This window comes from Protopterus annectens, chromosome 15.part0, assembly GCF_019279795.1.
Source record: "Protopterus annectens isolate FY-2018-M chromosome 15.part0, PAN1.0, whole genome shotgun sequence".
NCBI lineage: Eukaryota > Metazoa > Chordata > Ceratodontiformes > Protopteridae > Protopterus > Protopterus annectens.
Genome location: NC_056749.1, coordinates 228,426,380 through 228,453,471, shown reverse-complemented (window position 1 = coordinate 228,453,471; position 27,092 = coordinate 228,426,380). Strand labels below are relative to the sequence as shown.

The following is a 27,092-nucleotide window of genomic DNA, read 5'->3' as shown; positions in this document are numbered from 1 at the left end:
GTGGGAAGTCATTGAGACTGTTTTTTATAAGGTTGAGGTCTGTCTTCCCCTTCTTTCTGGCCTGGTGCACCCCACTGTCGAGGTCTGTAAGGGCCTTGTGTCTGACCTCTACCTCTTGGACGTCTACATCTGCCCCTTTGAGGTCTGTCTGCGACTGGAAATGACCAATTTTTTTGTTGGCCAACTTCTGCTAAAACGAGAAGGTTGAACCTGTAAGAAATCTTTGACTGTTTGCATAGATTTTGCCTTATCTTCCATCTTTTTTAATACCTCTTCTGCCTTAACTCCAAACAAGAAAAAACACCAACGGCCAGCAAGACAGTTTCAATGCTTTATTCAATCACAAAATGGACATAAAAAAGTCCTATAGCAATAAATTGCACCAAATTCAAACCAATTTCGGCATAAAGCCTTCCTCAGTGAAGCTAAATAACTATGCCAACATTGCATATAGCACTCTTTATATATTGTGATACATGATAGGTCCACCAATCATGTTGATGATTGTAGTGCTTGTTAAAAAAGAGCATTTTTCCTGTCTTTTAACTTGGATCATCACATTATATATACATCAAAAAACTGTGAATAAACAACAAATGACATGAGATAAAATATAAAATAATAATAATACTATAATATGGTATCAATGATTCCTTCAAAAAATATGGGACAGCAGGAATAATAATTTATATACTAATTCTATGATCATATAACATCCACATAGAATCAAAGTTAAGTATTCGGCTGAGTAACACAGTCATATTATATTCAACAATACTACATCATGGTAATAAAACTATATGATATATACCTGTTTAATTACTTACAACAGTGATATATAACACTGTAATATATGAAAAAAAATATCAAAAATTATGCAATAACCACAATATATAGTGATGGTTATATTATATTGGATATTAAAGTACATCTGTGAGCCACTTTTTTATGTCCATTTTGTGACTGAATAAAGCATTGGAACTATCTTGCTGGCCGTTGGTGTTTTTTCATGTTTGGTTGGCCATGCAAGCTCTACGTGAGGGGTATGGTGTTCCTTAACTCCAAACAACACATCCCGTTGCAAAGGTGCATCCAGTAATTTGGCCTTAACATGATCTGGTAACGTATGTTCTTTTAACCAAGCATGCCTTCTAATGACAGAGCCTGTAATTGCTGCTCTACAGGAGGCCTCTAAGGAATCAAAACCACATTGCAAAGTATGTTTTCCCACTTGTTCAGCTGCATGCAATAAATCCTGCATTTCTTTCAAATTAGGAGGATCCGAATCTGGAAGCATCTTTTGTTTCAACTGAGACATAGAAAATTGCTGATATTTTAGCATGTGAAACTGGCAATTTAAGGCTCTCATGGCTAAAGTTGCAGATGTATAAACTTTCTTGCCCCATCTGTCTAATGCTCTAGAATCTCTGTCAGAGGGGACTGGGTTTTTAGCTGATGAGGCCTTAATCCCTTTGGGTCCCTGAGAAATAGTTTCAGGGTCAGCAACAGGGCTTTTGTATAGAAATTTGTGACAGTCAGGGACTCTGTACTATCTATCTGGCTTAACTGGGGCTAGTGGTAAGGAGTCAGGTTTTAAGCTGGATTCAGTGTATACACCATCCACAATATCTAACACTGGCAGAATAGCAAGGGGTCTGTGTTGAGGCAATAAAAGGAAGTCTCTGAGCCTTTTCTTGGATTCTGAGTAATCCTGGCCTTCCCAGTGGAAATGCTCCCTCATGGTATGTAAGGTCTCCCCAAAGGAGTAGTCCTCAGGCGGAGAGGCTGATGGAATGGATTCCTCAGCATCAGAATCCTCATAAGGGGGTAAGGAATACCCTAGGTCTGAGGATGAGTCAGAGGAAATGGACAGCTGGTCTGAAGATTCATAGTCTGCTTCTTGTCTGGGCCTTTTATCTGGAGGGGGTTGGGACCCTCTGATCAGTGTGATTAGGTCTTCGGCCATTTTTAGCATTTGTTTCTTAGGCATGGAAGCCTGCCCTGGAGATTGCTGTGTCTGTTTCTTTGCTTTTATGGGAGGCTTAGACTTAACAGAGGGTTTAATTGTTAACTGGGTAGGTCTGAAAACACCCTCTGAAGCTGTGGAATGTTCAGCTACTTCGGGTCCCTCTGTAGGATTAAGCTTGGTAATTTGAATTGTAGGGGCGTCCGAAGGCCCAGCCAGCTCAACGTGGGAGTTGGAGGCGGTCTGTGGGTTTATTGAAGTGGTCGTTAGGGGCTGCGTAGGCGCCCCGCTGAAAATCAGAGAACCAGCGACCGGCCTAGAAGAGGCCTCGTCGTCAGTCTTGGGCCTCGGATGCCTGTCCTTGTCCTTGCATTTGTTATGAATTCCAGTCGTCAGAAGTTCCGACGGCATAGTATAATTTAATTTTCTGCCAAAATAATGGGCAAAATCAAACCGTTTAATAGTGCGTTTGTTAAACCTAGCAGAAAACCGACAACCAGTGACGTCGTGGTCAGGGCCTAAGCATAGGAGTAGGAGTGGAAATCCTTATGCGGTATTTGCTTCCCACAAGAAATACAATTATTAACTTTTACTGACATCGGTCTGAGGCAAGAAAAAGTTTCCCCAATGGGGTACTTAGCTTTTTAGAAGACTTCGGTTCTGGATTCGGTATGAAAATCTCAGGAGTCGGCCGACAGGCACTTGCGAACTGCTTCTGCTTTGGGCACCGCGTGGCAAGAAAGACTGAAGAAAACGGCGTCGGCTGCATCTTATATCCCCTTAGTGCACTGACGTCAAGGAAGAAGCGACAGCAACTGATGCCGGACCAAGACTTTGGAATTCAAGCCGACTGGGGAACCGCCTGACAGCAGGATAGCCCAAGTGTAATGACTGCAGCAGTGTCATATGATGAACATCTGGTAATGCAAATAGCCTGCTTTGAAGCAGAGGTATCTTCTGCAAGACTCCCTGATTGGGATATGCAGATAAGCCTCTTTTAAGTCTAGAGTTACCAACGAGGCATCCTTGCCTAGCATAGGCAGTAACTGTTGTAGAGTCAGCATCTTGAATTTTGGAATGTCCAGGAATGAATTTAGAATGGATAAGTCCAGAATTGGATGCCATGATTTGTCTTTTCTGGGTACCAGGAAAAGTCTTAAATAAAAACCTTGTCCCTTTTCCTTTTTTGGTACTGGCTGAATAGCCCCCATATTCATGAGGGACATAACTTGTTTCTGCGCCTCTGCCCACTGATTTGGAGGCAGATCTGGCCATCCATTTGGAATTGGCAACGTGTGGAAATTAAATCTGTATCTCTGGGATACTATATTTAAAACCCACTTGTCCTGGGTAATTAGATGCCAATTTTGTGCATGAAGTGCTACTTTTCCCCCAAAAGGGGCTGCCAAAAGATAAGGGCTTGGAGATGGCAGAGGAAAGTCAATGAGACTGTTTACCGTAGGAAGGTGCCTTGCTACTTCCAGATTTGGAGGTGGAGGCACTCCATTGTTTTGTTCTGTAAGTTCCTTGTGACTGAAACCTGGAGCATTTGGAGTGTCTGGGTTTGACCTGAGTGGCTCTGGTGGGCACTGGAAAGGACCAATTCTTAGTAGACCAGTGCTTACTGAACCTGGGTGGCTGCACTTGCAGGAAATCTTTTACAGTCTGCATAGATTTAGCTTTGTCTTCCATCTTTTTCAAAACTTCTTCTGCCTTATTACCAAAAAGACTGTCCTGTTGTAAAGGAGCATCCAACAATTTTGCTTTAACATGATCAGGCAGATTTTGCTCCTTGAGCCAAGCATGCCTTCTTATCACAGATCCAGTTACAGCAGCCCTGCAAGAGGTCTCCAAGGAATGAAAACCACATTGCAAACTATGCTTTCCAACTTGTTCAGCTGAAAGCAATAAATCCTGTAACTCTCTATTTTCCACACAGTCAGAAATCAACATCATTTTCTGTTTAAGTAAGCCCATGACATGCTGCTGATATTTAAGCATATGAAATTGACAGTTTAAATCCCTGATTGTCAAGGTTGCAGACATGTAAACCTTCTTACCCCATCTATCCAGCGCCCTGGAGTCTCTATTAGAAGGGGTAGGATTTTTAGCAGTCGAAGCCTTAACACCCTTGGAACCCTGAGAAATGGTTTCAGGGTCAGCAGTAGGGATTTTAAAAAGGAATTTGTGGGAGTCAGGAACCCTGTAATATCTGTTTGGCTTACTAGGAGCCGGAGGCAGGGAATCAGGAGCCATGCTGGATTCTGAGAAAACATCAACAATGTCTAGAACAGGAGGTATAGCCAAAGGCCTATGCTGAGAAGGAAATCCCTAAACCTCTTTTTAGATTCTGAAAAATCCTGGCTCTCCCAATGAAAATGTTCCTTTAAGGTATGCAAAGTTTCTCTACAAGAAAAATCCTCAGGAGGAGAAGCAGAAGGGATGGATTCTTCTGCATCAGAGTCCTCATAAGGTGGGATAGATAATTCCTGATCAGAAGTGGAATCAGAAGAAATGGAAACCTGATCTGAAGATTCATAATCAGTGCCTTGCCTAAGCCTCTTAGCAGGAGGGGGCTGTGAACCCCTGATCAAGGTAATTTAATCCTCAGACATTTTAATCATTTGTTTTTTTTGGCATAGGGGCCTGTGCACGTGGCCCAAGCATCGTTTTTTTAGACAGAGAAGTTGATTTTAGCCTTGGTTTTGAAGATGGCATCGGTTTAATATACACATCTTTAGGCCTGAAAACACCCTCAGAAGCCGGTGCTTGCTCAGTGGCTCCAGATCCATCTAAGGTAGAGACATCCGCGGGTTCAATACTTAAAGTGTCTCGCTGCATACCGGACTCCAAATGGGTCTCAGTAGAGGCCAGCGAATCAAAAGTAGTGGGTATCAGGGGCTGCAAAAGCACCTCACTGAGTACCGGCGAACTGGCGACTGGCTTAGGAGAAGCTTCGTCAGTTTTGGACCTCGACGGTCTGTCTCTGTCTTTTTCTTTGCATTTTTTGTGCATTCCGGTAGTCAGATTGCTAACCGACAACATTTCTGGATAGTTAAATCTTGAACCAAAATATTTAGATGCAAAAATATACCGATGCTTAATAGTGCGTTGATTAAATTTAGCACAGAACCGGCAGCAAGGCACGTTGTGGTCAGGGCCTAGGCAAGGAATACAGTACAAATGAAAATCCTTATGAGGTACTTGCTTCCCACAAGTCATACAATTATTAACTTTTACTGACATTGGTAAGGAGCAAGAAAAAGTTTCCCCAACGGGGTACTTAGCTTTAGGTTGAAGACTTCGGTTCTGAAACTCGAAAATGAAAATTTCAGGAGTCGGCTGACTGGCACTTGTGAACTGCTTCTGCTTCAGGCACCGCGCGGCAAGAAAGACTGATGAAAACGGCGTCGGCTGCATGTTTTATACCCCTGATGACCTGACGTCATGGAAGAAGGGACAGCAACTGATGCAGGACCCAGGACTTTGTTAATCTGACCTGCCAGCAGTTTACCCAAATGTAATGACTGCAACAGTGAAACACGAAGAACATCTATACTATGTCCTTTGTGTTTCACTGTTGCAGTCATCAAACTTGGGTATATTCCCAAAGCTAAAGAAGGGTGGTGGCAGTCAAAAAGAGTTGGGTCTGGCTGCTATGCCCTGCAGGACTGCTGTTGCAAAACCCGCTCTGGATTTGGAAAAGATAGGCAGGTGGTAATGCTTGGTGAAGGTGTGTACAGAACTCCAGGTAGCAGCTTCCAGGATGTCCCTGGTAGGGACTCCCATGAGGAATGCTGTAGAGGTAGAAGTTGCCCTAGTAGAATGTGTTCTGATCCCCTGAGGGGTTGGTTTCCCATGGCGCTTGAAGCAGATATGGATGCAGTGTGCTATCCATTTGGAAATCATTTGTTTTGAAATGGCCTTACCGCTGCCCCTGGTGGAAAGCTGACTAGTAACTGGTCAGATTTCCTGAAGGGCTTACTCCTATCAAGGTAGAATCTGAACTGTCTGTGCATGTCAAGGAGTGCAGGATCCTTTCCCCTTTATTTTGAGGATTAGGGAAGAAAGTTGGCAAATGCATAGATTGGTTGAGAGCCACACTGGACACCACTTTAGGCATAAAGGAAGGGTTAGCCCTGAGGGAAACCCTGTTAGCATGGAAAATAATGAAGGGTTCCACAGCCATAAGTGCTTGTAGCTCAGACACTCTTCTAACTGAAGTGATGGCCAGAAGCAAGGCTGTTTTCCAAGAGAGGAACTTTAACTCTGCTGATGCTGCAGGCTCAAAGGGGGGAAGTGTGAGCTTTTCCAGTACAAAGTTAAGGTCTCAAGCAGGGGTGGGTGCTCTCCTTGGTGGCCTTAAGTTGTTTGCCCCTCTCAGGAACTGTTTGATAAAAGGGTGAGAGAAGAGAGGTGGCTCAGTGTTGTAATGAGCCGAAATGGCAGAGGCATGGATCTTAATGGAGGAGGAGGATAGGCCCCTGTGGAGTAGATCTGCTAAGTAATCCAGGATCCTTTAGATTGAATCCAAGAGCAGTACCTTTTCCACTTGTCAGCATAGGATTCCCTTGTACTGGGTCTTCTGGCTTCAAAAATGACTTCCAGCACCTGCTTGCTTAGGATGGTTACTGGGGGAGAATTCAAGGAATAAGCCAGGCAGCAAGATTTAGGGTTTGCAGTTGCGGTTGCAAGATCTGTCCCCCCTGCTAAGAGAGCAGGGTTGGGTTTTGGTGTAGGTGCCACGGTGACATCGGTGACAGGCTGCGCAGGAGTGGGTACTAGTGCTGGCGTGACCAGTCCGGGGCAATCAGAATTGTCCTTGCGAGTCCTGTCTTATCTTGAGCAATACTCTTGAGAGAAGGGGCAGAGGGGGAAAGGCACAGCTTGAGAGATTTACCCACTGGAAGGATATGGCATCCACTTTCCAGACCCTGCTGTGAGATGTCCTGGTGCAGAATTTGCTGAGCTGGTGATTGCAGGGGGAGTCAAAGAGATCCACCTCTGGGTTCCCCATTTCTGAATCAGAAGGTTGAAGGTGCTGGGCTCTAATTGCCACTTCTGTGGGTCTAGGAGATTTCTGCTTAAGTCGTCTGCCAGTGAGCTTTGTTTGCCTGGCAGGAAATGAGCTTGCAGATGGACCTGCATGTCCAAGACTGTGTTCCACAGGGCCATGGCTAGCCTGCAGAGTGGGTAAGAGCGGGTTCCCTCCTGCTTGTTGATGTACCACATAACTGTGGTGTTGTCTGTTTTTATTAGCAGGTGTCCTGGTGAGTGTAGGGATCTAAAAGCTCTCAGAGCGTGCTCCACAGCTAGCATCTCTTTTTGGTTGATGTGCAGATGAATTTGACTTGGGCTCCAGTGGCCCTGAAGGCACTTGACGTCCATGTGTGCCCCCCAGGTATAGTCTGATGTATCTGTGGTTAGGGTCTGGGTGACGTGGGGTTGAGTAAAGGACAGTCCCTTATTGTGGTTGCATGCTGCTGTCCACCAAAGAAACTTTGTCCGTAGACAGGGTATGATAGGAATGACGGTTTCCAGGTACTGAGAATGTTGGCACCAACTACTTTTTAAGTACCACTGAAGTTTCCTCTACAGTCTGGGAAATGGAATTAGTAGGATGCATGAGGCCATGAACCCTAGGGCCTGCAGGATTTTCCTTGCGGATAGCTGGGTTCTGGTGGCCATTTGAGTAAAATAATCTGTCAGATAGGCTTGTTTTTCTGGAGTGAGGAATGCCATCTGGGATGCTGTGTCCAAGCTTTCTCCCAGGAATACAATCTTTTGACTGAGGACTAGTTTTAATTTCTTTTCGTTGATGGTGTACCCCAGGTACCAGAAGGTTTTTTTACAAATGTCAGGTGCTGCAAAAGCATTTCCTGACTGTCTGTCTGAATCAGGCAGTCATCCAAGTACGGGTAAATTTGAATACTTCTCTGTCTGCAGTAAGCAATGGCTGGAGCCAGACATTTTGTAAATACTCTGGGAGCAGTGGATAAGCCAAAGGGAAGTGCAGAGAACTGATAATACATAGATCCTGCCCTGAAGCGTAGATATTTCCTGCATGACTCCCTTATAGGGATGTGCAGATAGGCTTCTTTTAAGTCTAGGGTGACTAACCAGGCATCTTTGACTAGCATAGGTAGAAGCTGCTGCAGGGTGAGCATTTTGAATTTTGGTACCACCAGGAAGGTGTTGAGAATTGAAAGATCTAGGATTGGGTGCCAAGTGCCCTCTTTTCTGGGTACCAGGAAAAGTCTGGAATAGAATCCTTGACCTATCTGCTCCACAGGAACAGGATGAATTGCCCTTATAGACAGCAGGGATTGAACTTGGTTTTGTGCCTCTACCCACTGGTTTGGAGGAAGGTCTGGGAACCCTTTTGGGGTTGGCAGTGAGTGGAAGTAAAATTTGTACCCCTGGGATACAATGCGGAGGACCCATCTGTCTTTGGTGATGGAAATCCAGTTTTTTGCATGAAGGGCAAGTTTTCCTCCTAGGGGCACAAGCAGTTGGGCAGAGATGGAGAGCAGAGTTGAGAAGTCATTAGGAATTCTTTCCGTAAGGGGGTGGCTTAGCACTACCTGCTTTAGAGGTGGAGGCACTCCATTGCTTAGATCTCGGCATACCCTGGAAATGTAGTCTGGGGGGGGGGAGTCTGTTTCCGCTGGGTCTAGTTTGAGATGGCCTTGAAGGGGCTGGAAAGGACCAATGTTTCGAGGGGCAATGCCTACTGAATCTAAGAGGCTGTACTTGCAAGAATTCTTTGACTGTCTGCATAGATTTAGCTTTTTCTTCCATCTTTTTAAGAACCTCTTCTGCTCTGGTGCCAAACAAATTGTCCTTGTTCAAAGGAGCATCTAATAACTTTGATTTGACATGGTGTGGCAAGGTCTGCTCCTTAAGCCAAGCATGCCTTCTCAGTACAGAACCAGTGACTGCTGCTCTGCAAGATGCTTCTAGGGCATCAAAGCCATACTGCAATGTATGCTTGCTGACTTGGCTTGCAGAATGCATAAGCTCTTGCAATTCTTTATTTTCTGCACAGTCTGTAAAGGTAGCCATTTTTTGCTTAATAAGTTCCATAATATGCTGTTGGTACTTCAGCATGTGAAACTGACAATTCAAAGCCCTAATGACGAGAGATGCAGAGGTATATACGTTCTTACTCCATCTGTCCAAAGCTCTGGAATCCCTGTCCGAAGGGGTGGGATTCCTAGCTGTAGTTGCTTTGATACCATCAGGCCACTGGGAAATTACCTCTGGGTCAGCAGTAGGATTTTTGAAAAGGAATTAGAGAGAGTCAGGTACTCTGTAGTACCTGTCTGGTTTCCTAGGAGCAGGGGTTAAAGTATCAGGAGTAAGACTGGATTCCATAAAGACATCATCAACAACTTCCAGGACTGGGGGTATTGCTAAAAGCTTATGTTGTGGCAAGTCTAGAAATTCTCTGAGTCTCTTTTTGGACTGAGGATAGTCTTGGCATCCCCAATGGAAATGCTCTCTTAAAGTATGTAAGGTTTCACCAAAAGAAAAATACTCTGCAGGAGAGGCAGAGGGAATGGATTCCTCTTCATCAGAATCCTCATAAGCAGATAAGGGCATGTCTTCATAATCAAAACCCTCAGAATCATCTGACTCTTGGTCTCTTGAAGCTGCTGGGGACTGAGCTCTTTTTCTCTTAGCAGGGGAAGGCTGACTTTCCCTAATCAGCATAATAAGGTCTTCTGCCATTCTAAGCATTTGATGTTGTGGCAAGGGAGCAGGTGCATGCACTTTGGTCATCAGTTTTCTAGGCGTAGCACGTACATTTGGTCTTAGAAACTCGGTAGTTTTAGTTAGAACTGAAGTCGTTGGTTTGTGTCGAACATTGGTAGTGCGAAGAACTTCCTCAGAAGCTGGTGCCTGCTCAGTGGCTCCGGACCCATCCTAGGTAGAGACATTTGCAGGTTCCATAGTCGAAGAAGAGTCTCGCGGCATACTGGACTCCAAACGGGTCTCGGTAGAGGCCTGCGACTAGCTTAACGGAAGCGTCATCTGCAGCTTTGGACCTGTGCAGTCTGTTTGTCTTTATCCTTAGTTTTTTTGGAATATCGGTAGTCGGATGGCTTACCGAAGCTATTTCAGAATACGGAGATCAAGAACGAAAGCATTTAGTGACAAGAAGGGCCTGACGACAAATGGTTTGGGTGTTGAACAAGGCACAAAATTGACAGCGAGGTACATCGTGGTCTGGGCCTAAACAGGTGACACAGTAAGAATGAAAATCTTGGTGTGGTATTTGCTTTACACAGGCAAGACAATTGTTAACTTTTTCTGACATCGGTTAGAGCAAGAAAAAAGGATCCCCAATGGGGTACTTAGCTTTAGTAGACTTCAGGATGATTCAATTCATAAATGAAAACTCAGCTATCGGCCGACCGGCACTCGTGCGAATTGCTTCTGCTTCAGGCTCCTCGGCAAGAAAGACTGATGTAATGGCGTCGGCTGCCTGTTTTTATACCCCTGATGACCTGACGTCAGTTCTGGAGTGACAGCAACCGATGCAGAAATACTAGGTCTCTGGTATTCGGGCTGACTGAGGGCTACCTGCAGGCAGATAACCCAAGTGGGATGACTGCAACAGTGAAACACGAAGAACATCAGTACTATACTCTCAAGGGGGAGTTGCACTGTTATTTTTGTAGGGGAATGTTACCTGCTCTGCATATTAACTGGCATGTTTTAAAAATTTCATAAGATTTTACAAGTGGCAGTTTTGGCAGATGTACATGGAGGTGCTTGTCAATGTGTTTGTAAAGCATTTGAAAAATAAATGTACTTTGCATTAGTACGATTTTTGTGAGGGAAAGATGTGATTCATTTCTTAATTCACTTACACTGGCACTTTTGCTCCTGATGCTTGCCAACCAACAGACACAATCTCAGTCAACTGGCCCATATGTGGTCTATTCAATGGGGTGAGAGCCAAATGTCAGGGGCTATCATTTAGGTAGCCTTCAGAGGTGGGTACGTTTTTGCTTTCTGTTACCCACTACCTATGCCAGCCTGTCCTGGGTGTGGGTTTGAGGCATATTTAATGGAATACAGAACAGAATCAACTTTGCTACAGACAACACAAAGGCACATATATCAGTGGAAAATGGGGAAAGATTCTTGTGAAGGACTTGGAAAGGCTGAACAAGCGGGAGAAAGGTGGCAGCTCAGGTTCAACAAAAACAAATGCAAAGTACTGTGCTTATGCCAAAAAATCCTAGTGTGATGCATCAGATGGGATAGTGGAACTGACGTCAACAAAGTATTGAAAGGATCTGAAGGTGCTGATCACACCTGGAATGAACCTCCAGAAGCAGAGTGAGATGATAGTGACAGCAGGAAAAAGAAAGATGGGGTGTATCTTCAGGTGATTTTATATTTCATTTTATGCATTTTTAAATTGCTAACTGGGGTGGAGCACTGATCCAACAGGACTAGTTTCAAGTTCAGCACAGGACATGATGCAGACAAAGCTGTGGTGCAATAAGTTACAGCTGTAGCCTTACTACCAATTAGTTCATATATGAAGTCGAACATGTAGTGCTATCACACAAGTATATTACTCACTAAGTGATTAAAACTTTGAGGAAATTAATGCAAAAATGTGATGACTATGAGAAGACTGTAGCTATATAGATTGACAGGGTATTTCTGTAGTCACCAAGGAGGGAAAGATGGTAGAGAAAGGCAGGAGAAAGCTAACATGAAAGAATGAAAAAAACTTGCAAGTTTGCAAAATGAGTAGTTTATTCCCATCTTTACTCTTACTGAGTGGCAATAAGATAATATATTAGAAAGGTTACACTACACATGAATTTTGGAAGCATTTGCAGGATGCTTCTTTGAAAAGGAATTTCAGAAGACATGCCCTAAATCTTGAAAAGGGTTAATTTCTTTAATGCAAACTGGGATAGATTCCCAAGTTTGAGAAGAAAATGAAGAAAAGCTATGGTCAGTGCAATATAGTCTGGTTCTATAAGTAAAAGGAGAGGAAGCGCAGATGATGAGTGTGATCTAAAGTTACAATATGATAAGCAGTGGCTCAGTCAGTTTGCAAAGAATGGGAATGAGCCCTGATTTAGTAGGTTTAACATGAGTGTGGTCAGAAACAGTATAGCCCTTTGAGTGAGTGATGGCCATCTGGGCTTTTATCAGTGCCTGGAAATGGTGTTCCCTTTGTGGGACTACAGTAATGAAGTGACATATTATTTATTTATTTATTTATTTTACATTTGTTAACCGGGATGGTCCGACTGGATACATGTCCTTTTTCAGCGGAGGCCCGGGGAGAAAAGCTCCAACAGAGTTACATTGATAATTAGGTACAGTAAATGAGCTGAAAGAACTTAACAAAAACATAGGCTATTTACATACAAGTACAAGACTGCCATTACTATTTCTGAGATTACTACAAATGTAACATTAATAACATATTAGCAAGGACGGTAGGTAGTATAATGACAGAGTTAGACAGGATACATATTTCTTTATCACAGTATACAAAGTACTTATCATCTTAGCTAGTTGTTTATGTTTTAGTTAATGGCACAGAGCTAGTCTGGGTTTGAGCAAGGACATAGCCAGTGTGACTTGAAGTGGAGTTTTACACTATTTTTGAATTGACTTAGAAAAGTTGCAAGCGTGATGTTATTTGGGAGAGAGTTCCATATTTTACCAGTGGTGTTGGCAAATAGCGCATCACCACCTAGGTTGAGAGATTTAGTTGTTTGGACAAGGAGTCTGTTTGCTGAGCGAAGGCAGCTTAGATTGGAGTAGGGAGTCATTAAGTTTTTTAGTGCTGGGATATTCTCAGGTTGTTTAAGGATTTTGAAGGCCTCTATGAGTTGGGACTGGTGAAGAAGGTGTGGGAATTCTATCCATCCAAGCTTTTTCAGGTTAGTACAGTGATGTGTTCTGTAGGGTAGGCCTGTACGAACCTGGCAATGTGATTATAGCAGGATGAGAGCTTGGCCAGATCAGATTTGTTAAGGTGAGTGAGGACAGGAGAGGCATATAGTAGGGTAGAGAGAAGGTGTGATCGGGCTGTGGCTGCCCTGGCATTCGGGGTAAGGAAGGCTTTAATTCTATATAGGGTCCCAAGTTTCTTGTTGACTGACTTAATGGCTTGGTTGATATGTATATCAAATCTGAGTTTATTGTCAATGTTTACTCCTAATAGCTTTGTATAGGTGTCTGGGGAGATGATGGTCCCATTATTGGATTTTATAGTGAAGTTTTCAGTCGGAGATCTATTGGTTGGGTAGAAGAGAAGTAACTTGGTTTTGTTTGGATTTAAGATCAGGAGATGGTTGGCAAGCCAGTCTTCGACTTTGGTGAAGCTATGTTGGGTGGTAGTAAGTAGATTTGCAAGAGAGGCATTGGAACATATTATAGTCGAGTCATCTGCATATTGAATGCAGGTGGCTTCAGGGATGACTGTTTGGATGTAGTTTATGAAGACTGAAAAGAGGAGAGGTCCTAATATGGAACCTTGAGGAACTCCTATGGTATTTGGTAGTAGGCAGGAGAGCTTGTTTTGCCACATTACTGCTTGTTGTCTCCCAGTGAGGTAAGCTTGAAACCAGTCAAGGGCTGGAGTATCTAGATACAGGGTTTTTAAAGTATATAGAAGTAACTGATGGTTTACCATATCGAAGGCTTTCGATAGGTCCAGGAAGAGAGCGGAGGATATTTTTTTATTCCGGTTAAGATTAATGTTTTCAGTAAAAGAGAGGAGGGCAGTGGTTGTACTCTGATGGGGTCTGAATCCATGTTGAGAGTCTGTGAGTAGTTTATTTTGGGTTAGATAGAGCATTAGTTGGTTGTGCATGCACTTTTCCATAATTTTGGGAAGTGGTGATAGTATAGCTATAGGTCTATAGTTGGACAGTTCTGTGGATGAACCTCCTTTGTGGAGTGGAATAACACAGGATATTTTCCAAATTGTGGGGATTGAGGCCTCGGTTATGGTTCTGTTAATTAGGAGTGAGATAGGGTAGGCTACGACATCTGCAGCAATTTGCAGGTATTCAGCCGGCAGAAGATCGGCTGAAAGGCTGGTTGGCTTCAGTTTTTTCAAAAGGGATCTGATAAAGGATGTGGACACTGGCTGGAAGTTAAAAGAGTGGTGAGTCGGGTATAGTGTTTATAGAAGTATGGGGAGGAGAAAGTTGGTTAGCTAATGACTGGATGGTTTCTGTGAAGAAAGTATTGAATGAATTGGCTATATCTTCTTGGCTCTTGTCAGATAATGTTCCTGGGGTCGGAGTAGTGGATTTGCCTGGTTGGAGACGTTTATTTATGCCTGCCCAGTACTTTTGAGGGTTATTCTGATGTTTATGTTGCAGATTGTAGAAGTAATTTTTCTTATCTAGTATGATGTCAAATATCATATGTATGATATGTATAATATGTATATCATCATATATTATTGGCGGTTTGCTATCAAAATGTAGAATGAAGGTTTGGCGAACACGAGAATGCCAAATGGCAGTTGGCCAATTACAGTGTTTCCGACCTTCAAATGAGTGAGTGTCCGTTGCAGCGAATGCCACTGATATGTGGTCGATGTTAGGACTAGAGATCACAGTACAATGCAGATTGGGAAATGTATCCTTTTCCTCACTTAAGTGCAATCTTAGAGTTGGAATATATAGTTTGCAGGGGGGTGTGGGGGACGCAGCCCCCCACAGCTCGGTGCAGGGGGCTTGCCTCCATGCAAAAACTTAAGGCCATTTTATGACTTATAGCTACTTTAGCAGGCATATGACATTTGATATTCTGTGAAAATGGCGAATCTGCTGAATTCGTTCATCAGATTTGACATTTTCAACTAATTAGTATACATGACTTCGATGTTGCCTTTTGGAGTTAAAGCCATTTTTTATTTTAAATGGTGACATTTTGATAGTAAACCATTATTGGCAACAGTTTGTACTGAAAACTTGTTCTTTTTTTTTTACAGATCGATGCATTTAATATCCTTCTATATTCTAGAGCAGACAGATTCCAGAAGAAAATAGATAATGCTGCCACTCTCTAGGCCCTTTGCCAGATCACACCTCGAGTGCTCAATGCAGTTCTGGAAACTATAAACATAAAAAGGCAATGCATTAATGGTAGTAGGGGAAAGAACAGAATGATCCACAGGATGGAGGAGAAAGAGCTCTTTTCACCTGAGACCAAAAGGTAGAAGGAAATATGATACTGGTCATAAGATCAAGATGTGAATGAGTCATTTTGACTAGGAAGGAAGAGGAGGCAGAGGCAACAGAGTGTAAGGATTAATTTTTCCCTGAATCTCTGAAAGTACTTTTTCATAGAGATGGTTCTAGATCTATGGGAGAAACTAATGAAACAGGTGGTGGACAGAGAATTCACAGAGATACTCAAGAGGTTCTATGCTACTGGAAACAGGGTAAGAGGGAATGTAGGGATGAGGGGAAGTATGGTATTATACATGTAAAAGAGGAGATCAGATAAGTTTATGGTCTTCTTCTTCTGTCATTAAGTAAATATAATCAGTCTAGGTCCACGTCTTTTCATTTAAATGCAACAAAAAGATATATCTATCTATGTAATATCACCATTATATGCATCATATACTCCCACATTATATCTTGTTGTGTTTGTTAATCTTTACTGACAAAACAGGTGAACTGCAGGTGAGGGATACCACCAGTTTCACAGACATGATACTTTCCAAACAGAAATTAAAGAAACCTATAATATAATATAAAAGTATATCACTCCAATCTCTCCTTAGCCTAAACAAGCAAATAAGAACACTAGTGAAATCCTACAAAGCAAACTTCGAGTCCAAACTGGCCACATCTACTAGAGACAATCATAAGGCCGCCTTCACATATGCCCGTAATCTCAAAGGTAGCACCTAGATCTGTTCAGAACTGATGGCCAAGGACAACACATATACAAATGCCTTTGATATTGCAAACTTGCTGGCTGACAGACTGAATGAAAATTTCACCCCTCTGTCCCCTCATCAATAAATCAGGACATTCCCAGTACCTGCTCCCTTCCCCTTATATCTAGGGATCAGGTCATCGCTGCTCTCTCAAAGGCAAAAAATACAGCCTCCATGGGACCTGACAACATCCCAGGCTGCATCCTACATGAACTCAGGCAGGAACTTGCAGCAACATTAGGCACCCTATTCAACCAAAGCCTGAGTACAGGTTTTGTCCCAGCTGAGTGGAGGACAGCCACTCTAATCCCTTTACACAAAGGTGGAGCATCCACTGATCTGTAAAATTATAGACCCATAAGCATAACTAGCTTGATCTGCAAGGCCATGGAACGGATTACCATGGACCTCATAAACAAGGACACTGGCAACCTCCAAACACTCGATCCCACACAGTTTGGCTTCGTCAAGGGGAGGTCATGTCTGTAAAAGTTGGTCGACTTTTTTTGAGTCAGTCACCAAAGCCATGGAAGAGGGGAAGACCGTGCACACTGCCTACCTTGACCTGGCCAAAGCCTTCGACACTATACCCCACCCCACTCGGGCGTAATAGATAAACTCTCTCAACCAGGCATCAATCTGTATGTTACCAGATGGGTAGCCAACTGATTCAATGATAGAACCCACCTAGTCAAAATAGGGGAAGCCACCTCAAGCAGTAGACCTGTATCGAGTGGTGTACTCCAGGGTTCATTCTTGGGGACTCTGTTATTTAGGATATACTTTTCTGAGGTACAGGCCAAAACCAGTGGGCTATGGCTGACCAAGCTGACATCCTCCAAGAAGGTCTCACCCAAACAAATGACCGATGCCAGAAACATGGCCTCAAGCTGAATACAAAAAAATGCATCATCATCCTTTTTGGGGAGAGAGATGTGCCCACAAATTATCACATTAGCAACAACGTTCTAAGCATGCAGTCAGTCGTGAGGGATTTGGGCACCCTGATTGATAGCAGCCTGAGTTTTGACCACCATGTTGCTTCCATTGTACGGAAAGCTTTCTACATGGCCCACCTCATAAGTAAGGGTATCTCATCCAGGGACAAGGAGGTCATAACATCCCTGTAGTCTTCCCTTATAAGGCCCATTATTGAGTACAATGCCTTATTCGGCATGTACCTCGCAAAGCACATGCAGCAGCTGGAGAGACCATAGAGGTTCCACACCAGGATCCGGCGCCTCAAAAATCTACCATACACAGATAGGCTAAAAAGGCCTACGCCTCTACTCTGTTTCATACAGACTCCTCAGAGGTGACCTCTGTCTGGCATACAAGGCGATCTTGGACCCCGCCTTGATGGGACTCCTGCAGAAGAATGCAAAGTTCCTGTAATCATGGTTGCACAGGTAAAAAACACACTCTCCAAAGCCAAGAACACAGCATCCATGGGACCAGACAACATCCCAGGCTGCGTTCTACATGAACTACAGAACGAACTGGCACCCCACCTAAGTACCATGTTCAATCATAGCCTCACCTGAGGCTTTGTGCCTGCTGAATGGTGCACAGCAATGGTTATCCCACTCCACAGGGGGGGTGCCACCATGGACCCCAGGAACTACCACCCCATTAGCCTGATGAGCCTGGTCTGCAAGGCCATGGAATGTATCATCATGGAACTTATAAACAAAGACATTGGTAATCTCCAAACTCTGGATCCCACCCAGTCTGGGTTTGTAAAAGGCAGATCATGTCTCCTAAACCTGATAAACTTCTTTGAAGCAGTCACCAAAGCCGTAGACAAGGGTAAGTTGGTTCACACAGCCTATCTAGATCTTGCCAAGACTTTTGACACCACCCCCCACTCTGGAATTATAGATAAACTCACTAAACTAGGTATAAATCCCTATGTCACATGATGGGTTGCCAACTGGCTCACTGACCCCACACTGTGAAAGTAGCAGACTCCAAATCCGACTTCAGACTAGTGACAAGTGGAGTACCACAGGGTTCAGTCCTGGGTCCTCTCCTGTTTGGTATTTACTTCTCTGAAGTACAAGCTAACACAGCAGGTCTTTGGCTAATGATTTTCGCAGATGACTTCAAACTAGGAGCCATAATCGAAACTCCTAACGATGTGGACATTCTACAAAAGGGCCTCACTGAGACAGATGCCTGGTGTCAAAGCCATGGCCTGAAGCTTGATGCTAAAAAGTGCATTGCCATCCCCTTTGGTAAAAACTCTGTACCCATGAACTACAACATAGGCGGTAGTATACTTAACACCGAAAGTGTGATAAGAGACCTTGGGACACAGGTGGACAGCAGTCTCTCCTTTGATAATCATATTGCCACAGTAGTCAGGAAATTTTTCTACGTGGCACACCTCATCACAAAAGGTTTCTCATCCAGAAAAAAAGAGGTCATTGTTCCCCTCTACTCATCACTCATTAGACCCATTATAGAGTACAACGCCCCTTTTGGTATGTACCTCACAAGACATCTCCAACAACTGGAAAGGCCACAGAAATATCTCACAAAGAGGATTACTGGCCTCAAACAGATGCCCTATGCTGACCGTCTCAAAAAACTCCAGCTTTACTCCATCGCATATCGCCTACTCAGAGGTGATCTCTGCCTATGTCAAACCCAGAGCTGTTGGACATGCTCCACTTAAAGAAATCCCAATCCCTCCGAGCTACACGCTCTAGGGACCTAAACCGTGTCACCACAATAAACAGAACATGCTGGAGGGATAGATTCCTGTCCCAGAGACTTCCCATACTCTGGAATAAACTACCTATCTATATCAAACAAAGCTCCTCATTAGCACTCTTCAGGAAAAATCTTGATGATTGGATGGGAAATAGGAAATTCATCCCGGGGATCACCTCTGTGGCTCTGCTCGACAGTGGCACAGGAAAATAATTTTCTTGGGTGGCAAAAGCCAGGGTACCTTTTTGGCTGGACTTGTATAGGCCCCAGGGCCGATAGCCTAGTACCTATCTATGAACCTATATCTGCAAGTTAAGCTCCACTCATGTAATCCACACACTTGGCCTCAGCCTGGTCTGTGACATCAATAGGACTTGCTGGTGGGACAGACTTGTGTCCCAGAGACTTCCCCCATCTATGGAATAAACTCCCTCTCCATGTCAAGCAGAGTACCTCTTTACCTCTTTTTAAGTGCAATCTGGATAATTGGATGGGAAACAGAAAATACATCCCTGAGATTCCACCCATGTCACCGCTGGACAGGAGCATCCGGTGGTGATTTGTCTATGCATTGGCTAAACTCTTGGCTAGGCTTACAAGGGCCTCAGGGGCAACAGCTTAGTAACTTCCTATGATCCAAAATAATACAAAGGTTTGTTTTTCAAAGTCATAAGACTGACTTTTATTCAGGAAAAAAAGAAAAAGGAGTGGGTAAGATGGGAACTTGAATCCCTTTTACCTCAATAAATACATAACTATAAACAAATTGATTTGGGGGCAGTTCATGGACATGAACCACATGAAAGTCAGTTAAACATAGCTCTCAACTGTCCCTGATTCTGGTTCAAAATCTCATCTTGCCCATCCTAAAACTAGCGACATTTTAAGAAAGGTGGTGGATTACTGTCAGTAAACAATGACTGCCATTACTGTTATAGACTTATTTTACATCAGAAAATAAGATGGTTCAAGTTTCTTAGTTGGTCATATCTCTACAGTACCAATATTCTAGAAGTGTCTCTGATTTGGAGCCTTTGTCCATGATTATTTTTGTTTTTTATCTCTGATTCTGGATGCAAAACATCAACAGCGTTTTGCTGCAGATATGGTACTGGGTGTCTAAATGTGCTAAAGTTACTGATTTTTTTTCCCTAATTTCCAAGAAGGCAGTCACATTGTGTTAAGTAACATTTCATGAAGCTGTGTTTCTGAATACCCCCTTTATTTATTTATGTTTTGACTAAGGATAAGCAAATAAAATTAAAACAAATTATTTAATACAAAAGATTGGGAATTTTAATACGATTAAAAGTGAAATTTTAATGGTGGTAGTGCAAATGTACATTTAATCTTAGTTTTCAGTATGGAATAAAGTTAAAATGATGTTGTCACTTATTGTAACTCAAGAGTATTTCAGCACAGAACAGCTCAGACAGCATAGAAAACCGCACCAGACAAAAGTTCTAATCTCACACAAAGGTACAAGAACTCCCCAGTGTGTTATTGTGAAAGAAACAATCAGACGGAATTAGGATGAACTAACTTACTGTAATGCATGCAGCACAGTGATTATGCTACGATATTTGAAAAAGACAAAAAGACAAGTTAGTTAAGTACTACTATAGCATGAAACCCGACCTTAACAAATGTTAAACTCCCTCCACATAACTTGTTAAGGTCAGGTTGCAAATCTGCCAGTACGGCCCAGCAAATATCAATGACAGAATAAAAACCAAATTTGTTTCTGCCTGCTGTCCATACTGATGAGGTGTTTCTTCTTCTTACAAACTTAGAATAACAGCATGTGTGTTCACCTGTATTTTCTGAAGGATTTGAAGTCTGAAACTCAAATATGTATCATTATTTAGTGACTTCAATCCACAAAGACTTTATGAGGAAAAGACCAAAAGAGGCAAAAACCTATACTTGCTACGTCTTTCGGCTTTTTCCCGGTTAGGGGTCGCCACAGCGGAACTCTGGTCCGCTAATGATTGGTAGTTGATTTTTACGTGCCGAGTTACCAGCCCTGACGCACAACCTTCAATGAAGGTACGCCCATTCATGCACGTCTCCACACAGAAGATGCTCTAGCTGAGAATCGAACCGGACAGCCTCTTACTGTGAGGTGACAACGCTACCGCAGCACCACCACCGCGGGTACAGGCAAAAACCTATACATTCTGTGAAAATCTGGACATCTGAGAGGCACTGCAAGGTGAGTGTAAACATAAAGGACTGTGTTACACTGTCTTTCTGACAGTGCTCAGTAACTGCTTTGCAACTTTGAAAGCTGGCAAAACACTTAGCATTTTGTTTTTCTTTTCCTGCCTTTTCTTTAACTTCTTGAACATTGAGCACATAAAGCTCTATGAACTACAAAGAATTATGATCAGACCCGATCATAACCTTCAATTATGTGTTCTCGACATGGATGCCAAGATTCATCTCTTGAGCTTCACTCTCAAGGTAAATTTCTTGGCATCCATGCCTCAAACACAAAATAAACAGGTTACGATCAGCAACCTGATGATATTATCTATGAGTTTACAGAATGACAGAAAAGCACTTATAACAGTACTAGAACGGCCTTCTAACAGATAACTGCAGCTTTGCAAAACATAAAACATATGCTCATGCTTGTAAGACAACAGCACGAATCAAATAACAAATATCTGTAAAATAATACTGCACAATATTTCAGGAACTAAATTACAGTTTTTAGCAAAATAACCTTTACATTAAAATCAAGTAAATTAATTGTTACCTCACAATGGAGTTGTCTGATGCCAGACTTACAATGGTTGCTTCTGTAGCTTGTAGTGAAATAAGTTTAGAAAGAGCTTCAGATGTTTTACTCTAAAGTAAAAAAGAAAGTGCAGACATAATTAAATGTTTCACTACATGGACATGTGCACTGACAGCAGCAAAACTTCACATTTAATTTGCATTTAAACAGCTGTTCACTTTTACTTCAAGACTCTCCATATGTGACATCTTCTAATGGATACATGTGTTATCAACCACTGTTTGTCAAAAATCCATCAAATGTTTAATAAATATACTGCAAAAAGAAAGGGAAAGTACAGCTGTATGAGATATACACAGTAATAGTTTATCATCTATGAGAAAGAAGTAATTTGGTCAGTAACGGATACATATTAGAACTCAAGACAAGCAAAACATCAGAATTAGTCATTTTTTAGCACGGCATTACTTGCACCTGTATGAAATATTGCTCATACATCAGTAAGCAGCAATGTTGACTGGGATGCATCCATTGTTTGTTGATTGTATGGCTAGTATCAGCAGTCAGTTCAGTTCTTCTGAATGAGAATTCTCATGAAACACTTAACTATATGCAAATTACAAAAAAAAAAAAAAAAACACTTCACTACTGGCTTTTCCAATGAACAGATTTAGCAACGTAATGCTATGACAAGTTTCACCACAATGTGTTCTATAGTACAAGCCAGCAGTGGACTTTTCAGGGAGTTTTGCCCTTTTTCCAATGTGGTGCAAATGCACAGTTGGTATGCACAGTTTGGGGGGTGCAGGAGGCTTGCTCCCCATCCCGCCGGGAAAAGAAAAAAAAATTGTGCTTTTTATGGTTTCTGATTCACCATTTCCAGTATTCATATTTAAGAAAACAGGGAGTCAAGGTTATGTGCTTTGACAAATATTAGATAAACAAACAAAAAATAAGACTATTCATATAATTGAAACCTGACGAAAAAAAGGAAAGCAAGCTCCAACATAGCAATATTTACTAGCATCTCAAAAGGCCAAGAAAATACAATTCCATAACAACCTGCCCTGGCTAAAGTGTGTGCTACTCAGAAATTACTTTTCACAACTTTTACCATTACGTTTTTGCATATCTCGCAAACTAAAAAACAATTCTACAATTATATTTAATGGAAGGTTCATAAAATAAGTAAATCATTAGCATATTGTCATTTAAATTAATACTACAGAAGGATACACTCACCCATCATTCCCCATCTCTCAAAAGCAAAAAGAAATACAATCAACTTTGAAGGGTGTGCTTGGAAGACTACCCATCAACCAACACACATATCAAAAAAGCAATAAAGCAATCAGAATTAAATTACACATAACTTGCCTTTATTTGTTTTTCTACCCTGAGGATGCTATTAAGAATGTGACTAGAACACCACTGCTTTGGAGGCATGCCATCTATTTTACATCAAATTATCAGCAATCATTTAAAACAGAGAAAGAAAGAAATGTGAAAACCAAGAAATCAATACTTAGTATTAAACACATAACTGAATGAACAATGTATGCATGCACATGGATGATACGTGCATATATATGGCACACACACATACACAGCAATAAATACATATAGTACAACACAAATTCCTTCATTTCGGTAATGGGCAAATGTTATGGAAAATGGCAAAAAAGGAATTTGAGGGGATTTTCCATATGTCAAAGTAATAAATCCAAGTAAAACAAAGAATCATGTTATACCTCATTGTGTTGATTCTTAAGAAATCCTTTCAAGCTCTACATCAATATGATTTTACTTCATATTTAAGCTATTGTTTGTGTAAAGATATTCACTTGAATTTATGACACAATGCATTTTTTAAGAGAAACTTTATTTTAGATTGCCCACAGATCAATACAAATGGTCTCTATAGGAAATATGTTTCTGACATCTCTAGTCTCCAAAAATACAGAAGACCTATCTTCTTTTTGATACTAGTCTAAAAATCTACTGTTGTTTCTTATCAAGATTTCTGCCCCCATTATATTTGCTTTAAAAACGGATACTCGTCTATTTTGGATATTTTCACTATTTTTTTTTTTTTTTGCTTTGTCATCAAACTTCTGCTCACAATCCAAAATTTCCAGCTGAAACTCTCTCTCTAATACTTGTTCCAATCTACAGCTACTTCCTGTTATTTCTAAAATATCTGTAAATAAACATCTGGGGTGTTCAACTACCAAAGGTACATTACTTTAATTAGCAGCTTAACTTTAGACAGTTTTTGAAGAAATATGCATTGCCCCAAACACTTTTCTTTTTATAGATATTTGGTTCTGCACATTTTCACATTAAGCCAACCTTGGCAGCAGGGCAATCTTCATAAAAACACTTTTTGGGTACAACTTTTGAAAAAAAAAAAAATCTCACTCTGCAAAATGTCACTATTTGTAAAAATATATATATATATTAAAATGACCACTGGTTTTATTTCAGAAAAATCTTAAGAAGCCTTCACCAGTGGCATATAGGGGTGAAACCCTAACTCATTCAGCCTGTGATTAGTGATTCAAACATTTGATAGCCTAGGCAGAGAGGACAGGTGTGCCTATCATGGGAGGAACTGTATTCCTTAGCCAGTTTGCTACTCTGCTCCAATTATAAAACCTCAGCTGAAGAACAAGTGCACATCATAATGCATGGAAACTTGTGTGCAAAGGAAGCGAGTGCAGCTGTCCAAGCTGGTTTGGGTAGCCCTTGTCAGCATGTGTGGTGGAAGCATGCACGTGTAGACAGAGGGGGGCATGCATTCCTTGTAGTGATGCAAGTGGTCACAGCACCACCAGGCAAGAGGTTAGGTTACAAAAATATGTCTTTATTGCCAGAATACCTGCGAAGAAACAGACTCACTGATGTCTGCCTGGATGGCTCTTGTCTCAATAAGTCTATTGTTCTTATTGCTGAAGAACGAATGGGATGACATCCAGCAAGGTGTGGCATGATGGTCAGTAAGGCGGGAAGGGGGGGGGGGGGCAGCATAAAGAGAAAAATCCTGAAAAGAAAAATTATCACTACCTGCCTGGTTTACTATAATGGGGCTTTTCTCTATAACCACAAAAAGTTAAATGCAAACCTATCAAGAAAAAACTGTAGAACTATTCTTATTCATGTGAAAACTGAATTCAGGTGTTGTATTAACTTTATTAATACACAAGTGCTCACTGGTTTAACTAAAAGTAAAAAGAAAGTAGATTTGTGTAAGTTGCACTTATTCATAATAGTAGATGTTTGAATTCCTACTGCTGCAGTACCCTTTAGGCTACACAGGTTGTGTCCAATCTACGAAACAATAACTGGCCAGCATCCAAAAGCTCTGGCTCCCTCCCACACCTTCACTCTGATGACTGACTGGACAGTCCTGTGGAGGGAAATCAGCAGTCAGAGTAAAGCTTTATTTAAGACTTTTTTTCTAAAAGTAAGAGAGGAATGTACTCATCCCGAACCTCTAAAAGATGCATATAAAAACAAACAACTTATACACAAACAACTAACAACATATAAAAGTAGGTGGATGCGGCTATTGCAGCAGGGAGGAATTTGAAGATCTGCTATTTCGGGTAAATGAAACTTACACAACTGTACTATGTTCACCATTCCCACTGCAGCAGTAGCTTTAAGGTCTACATGGTTGGATTACTAAATTCTATACCACTTGGAAAAATGAAGGAACTGGACCCAGGAGTGCTTGAGAATGTTCCTTGCAAAGCTTGTTCTCGATCTAGAAAAAGGAATCCAGCTTGTAATGCCTTGTAAAAGTATGTACAGAGGACCATGTAGCCACATCTAGAGTACTCCTGGAGTGCACCCCTTTCAATATGCAATCAAAGAAGCCAAGGCTCTTGTAGAATGAGCCTGTATACTGCCTGGGACTGGCTTACCATTGTGGGAAGAACAAAAGACAATAGCTAAGGACACTCATCTGGAAATAGTCTGTGTTGACAGAGGATGTATATTCTTTGTCCCAGAATAAGAAACAAATAGTTCTCTCCTATCCAGTCTCTCTATTAATCAACCAATCAGTTACTGAGCAATTTATTCCCAAACTTGGAAAGTCTCTTTAATCATTCCACTTCATAAAGGTGAAACCTCTACTGAGTTCTCACATTTCAGGCCCATAGCTATACTGCTGCCAATTCCCAAGATTTTGGAAAAATGTACACACAAACAAATCTCCACCTATCTACTACATAACAATCTCCTATCTGCTTCATAACACAGCTTCAGACCAAAACACAGTGCAACTACTGCTCTTACTAGTTTCACAGACTATCAATCAACTCAGAAATAATCACCAGCTAGTCTGCTATCTTCTTAGATATGTCAAAAGCCTTCAACACAGTATCTCACCAAAAATTACTCCAAGAACTAACATCATTAAACCTTGCTCAGTCAGCCCTCTCCTGGTCCCTAAGCTACATAACCAACCCCCAACAAAAGCAGGTGGGAAAACAACCTCTCTTCCCTACTACCTGTCTCAGTAAGAGTACCTCAAGGTTCAATAACAAGTCCACTGCTCTTCACCATATTCACCATCAAACTTAGTACTGCCACCCAACACACAATAGTACAATATGCAGATGACTCCTCCCTCATATGCTCAGCCCCCTCATTACCAGTACTTCTTCAAAAAATCTCAACAATTCTTCCTTGGTACTGAACACTACCTTGCAGACTCCTAACTTGTGCTTAACCAAAACAAAACAAAGCTCATGCTCTTCACTAACAGCAATCAGCCCCCCCCCCCCTTCACAATCTACTCTGCTAAGAAAACTAAAATAAAACCAGTCCAAAACACTAAACTACTGGAAGTCACAACTGACAATCATCTTAGGTATGACAAACACTTAATTTTAACTATCAAAAAGGTCCACATTAAACTTGGTACACTCTACGGATTCAAACCCTTCTTAACTGATTCCACTAGGCACTCTGTTGCTAGGACATATCTCTTCTCCACCCTTCCATAACGCCTCAACAATATTCACCAATCTCAGAAAAACAGACCTAAGCAAACTGGATGCCTGTTATAATATAACTGCCCGTTTTGCCGCTAACATCTCCCACAGAGCACACCAATGCACTGCACTACACCAACTAAAATGGCTCAAACTTCCAAATCACCTATCCCTCAACCAACTATCACTCATCCAACTCCATCTATCACGATTCTGATTATTGCCCAGCACTCAAGAACCTAGTGACACCAAATATCAACTCCTGAACACTAAGATTCTCCAACAAACTAATACTTAAAGTAACTAGCCCCAATCTCCAGTCAAATATCTAAGACCTGGAATTCCACATCACAAACAATACTAAATGCATCCAGCTCATCTAAATTCAAACTGCTACTAAAAGAACATCTATCAAACAACTGACTCTGCTCCTATACTATGCCAGGCTAAGCACATGAAACCCATTTCCTCACTCCCATCCTACTTCTTTCTCTCTCTTACTTCCATTTACACTCATTAGTCTTTTAAAATTGTTGATCAATATCTTTCAAGGAATTTAATACTCTTCTATTTTTGTTATATATTTGCAAATTCATTTTGGTAGCCGCAGTGGTGCAGTGGTAGCATTGTCACCTCACAGCAAGAGGTTCTCCCGTTAGATTCTCGGCTGGAGCTCCTTCTGTGTGGAGTATGCAT

The 27,092-nt window shown here is 41.8% G+C and overlaps 1 protein-coding gene across 1 annotated transcript in view; it reads right to left on the bottom strand.

Moving 5' to 3' along the window:
• Nucleotides 1-27,092, bottom strand: part of ATP7A (ATPase copper transporting alpha) — a 2,674,176-nt gene that overhangs the window by 1,299,093 nt on the left and 1,347,991 nt on the right. Inside the window, exon 11 of the mRNA XM_044057744.1 lies at nt 21,409-21,500. Within this exon, the coding sequence (XP_043913679.1) occupies nt 21,409-21,500 (92 nt within the window). The remainder of the gene's footprint in view (nt 1-21,408; nt 21,501-27,092) is intronic.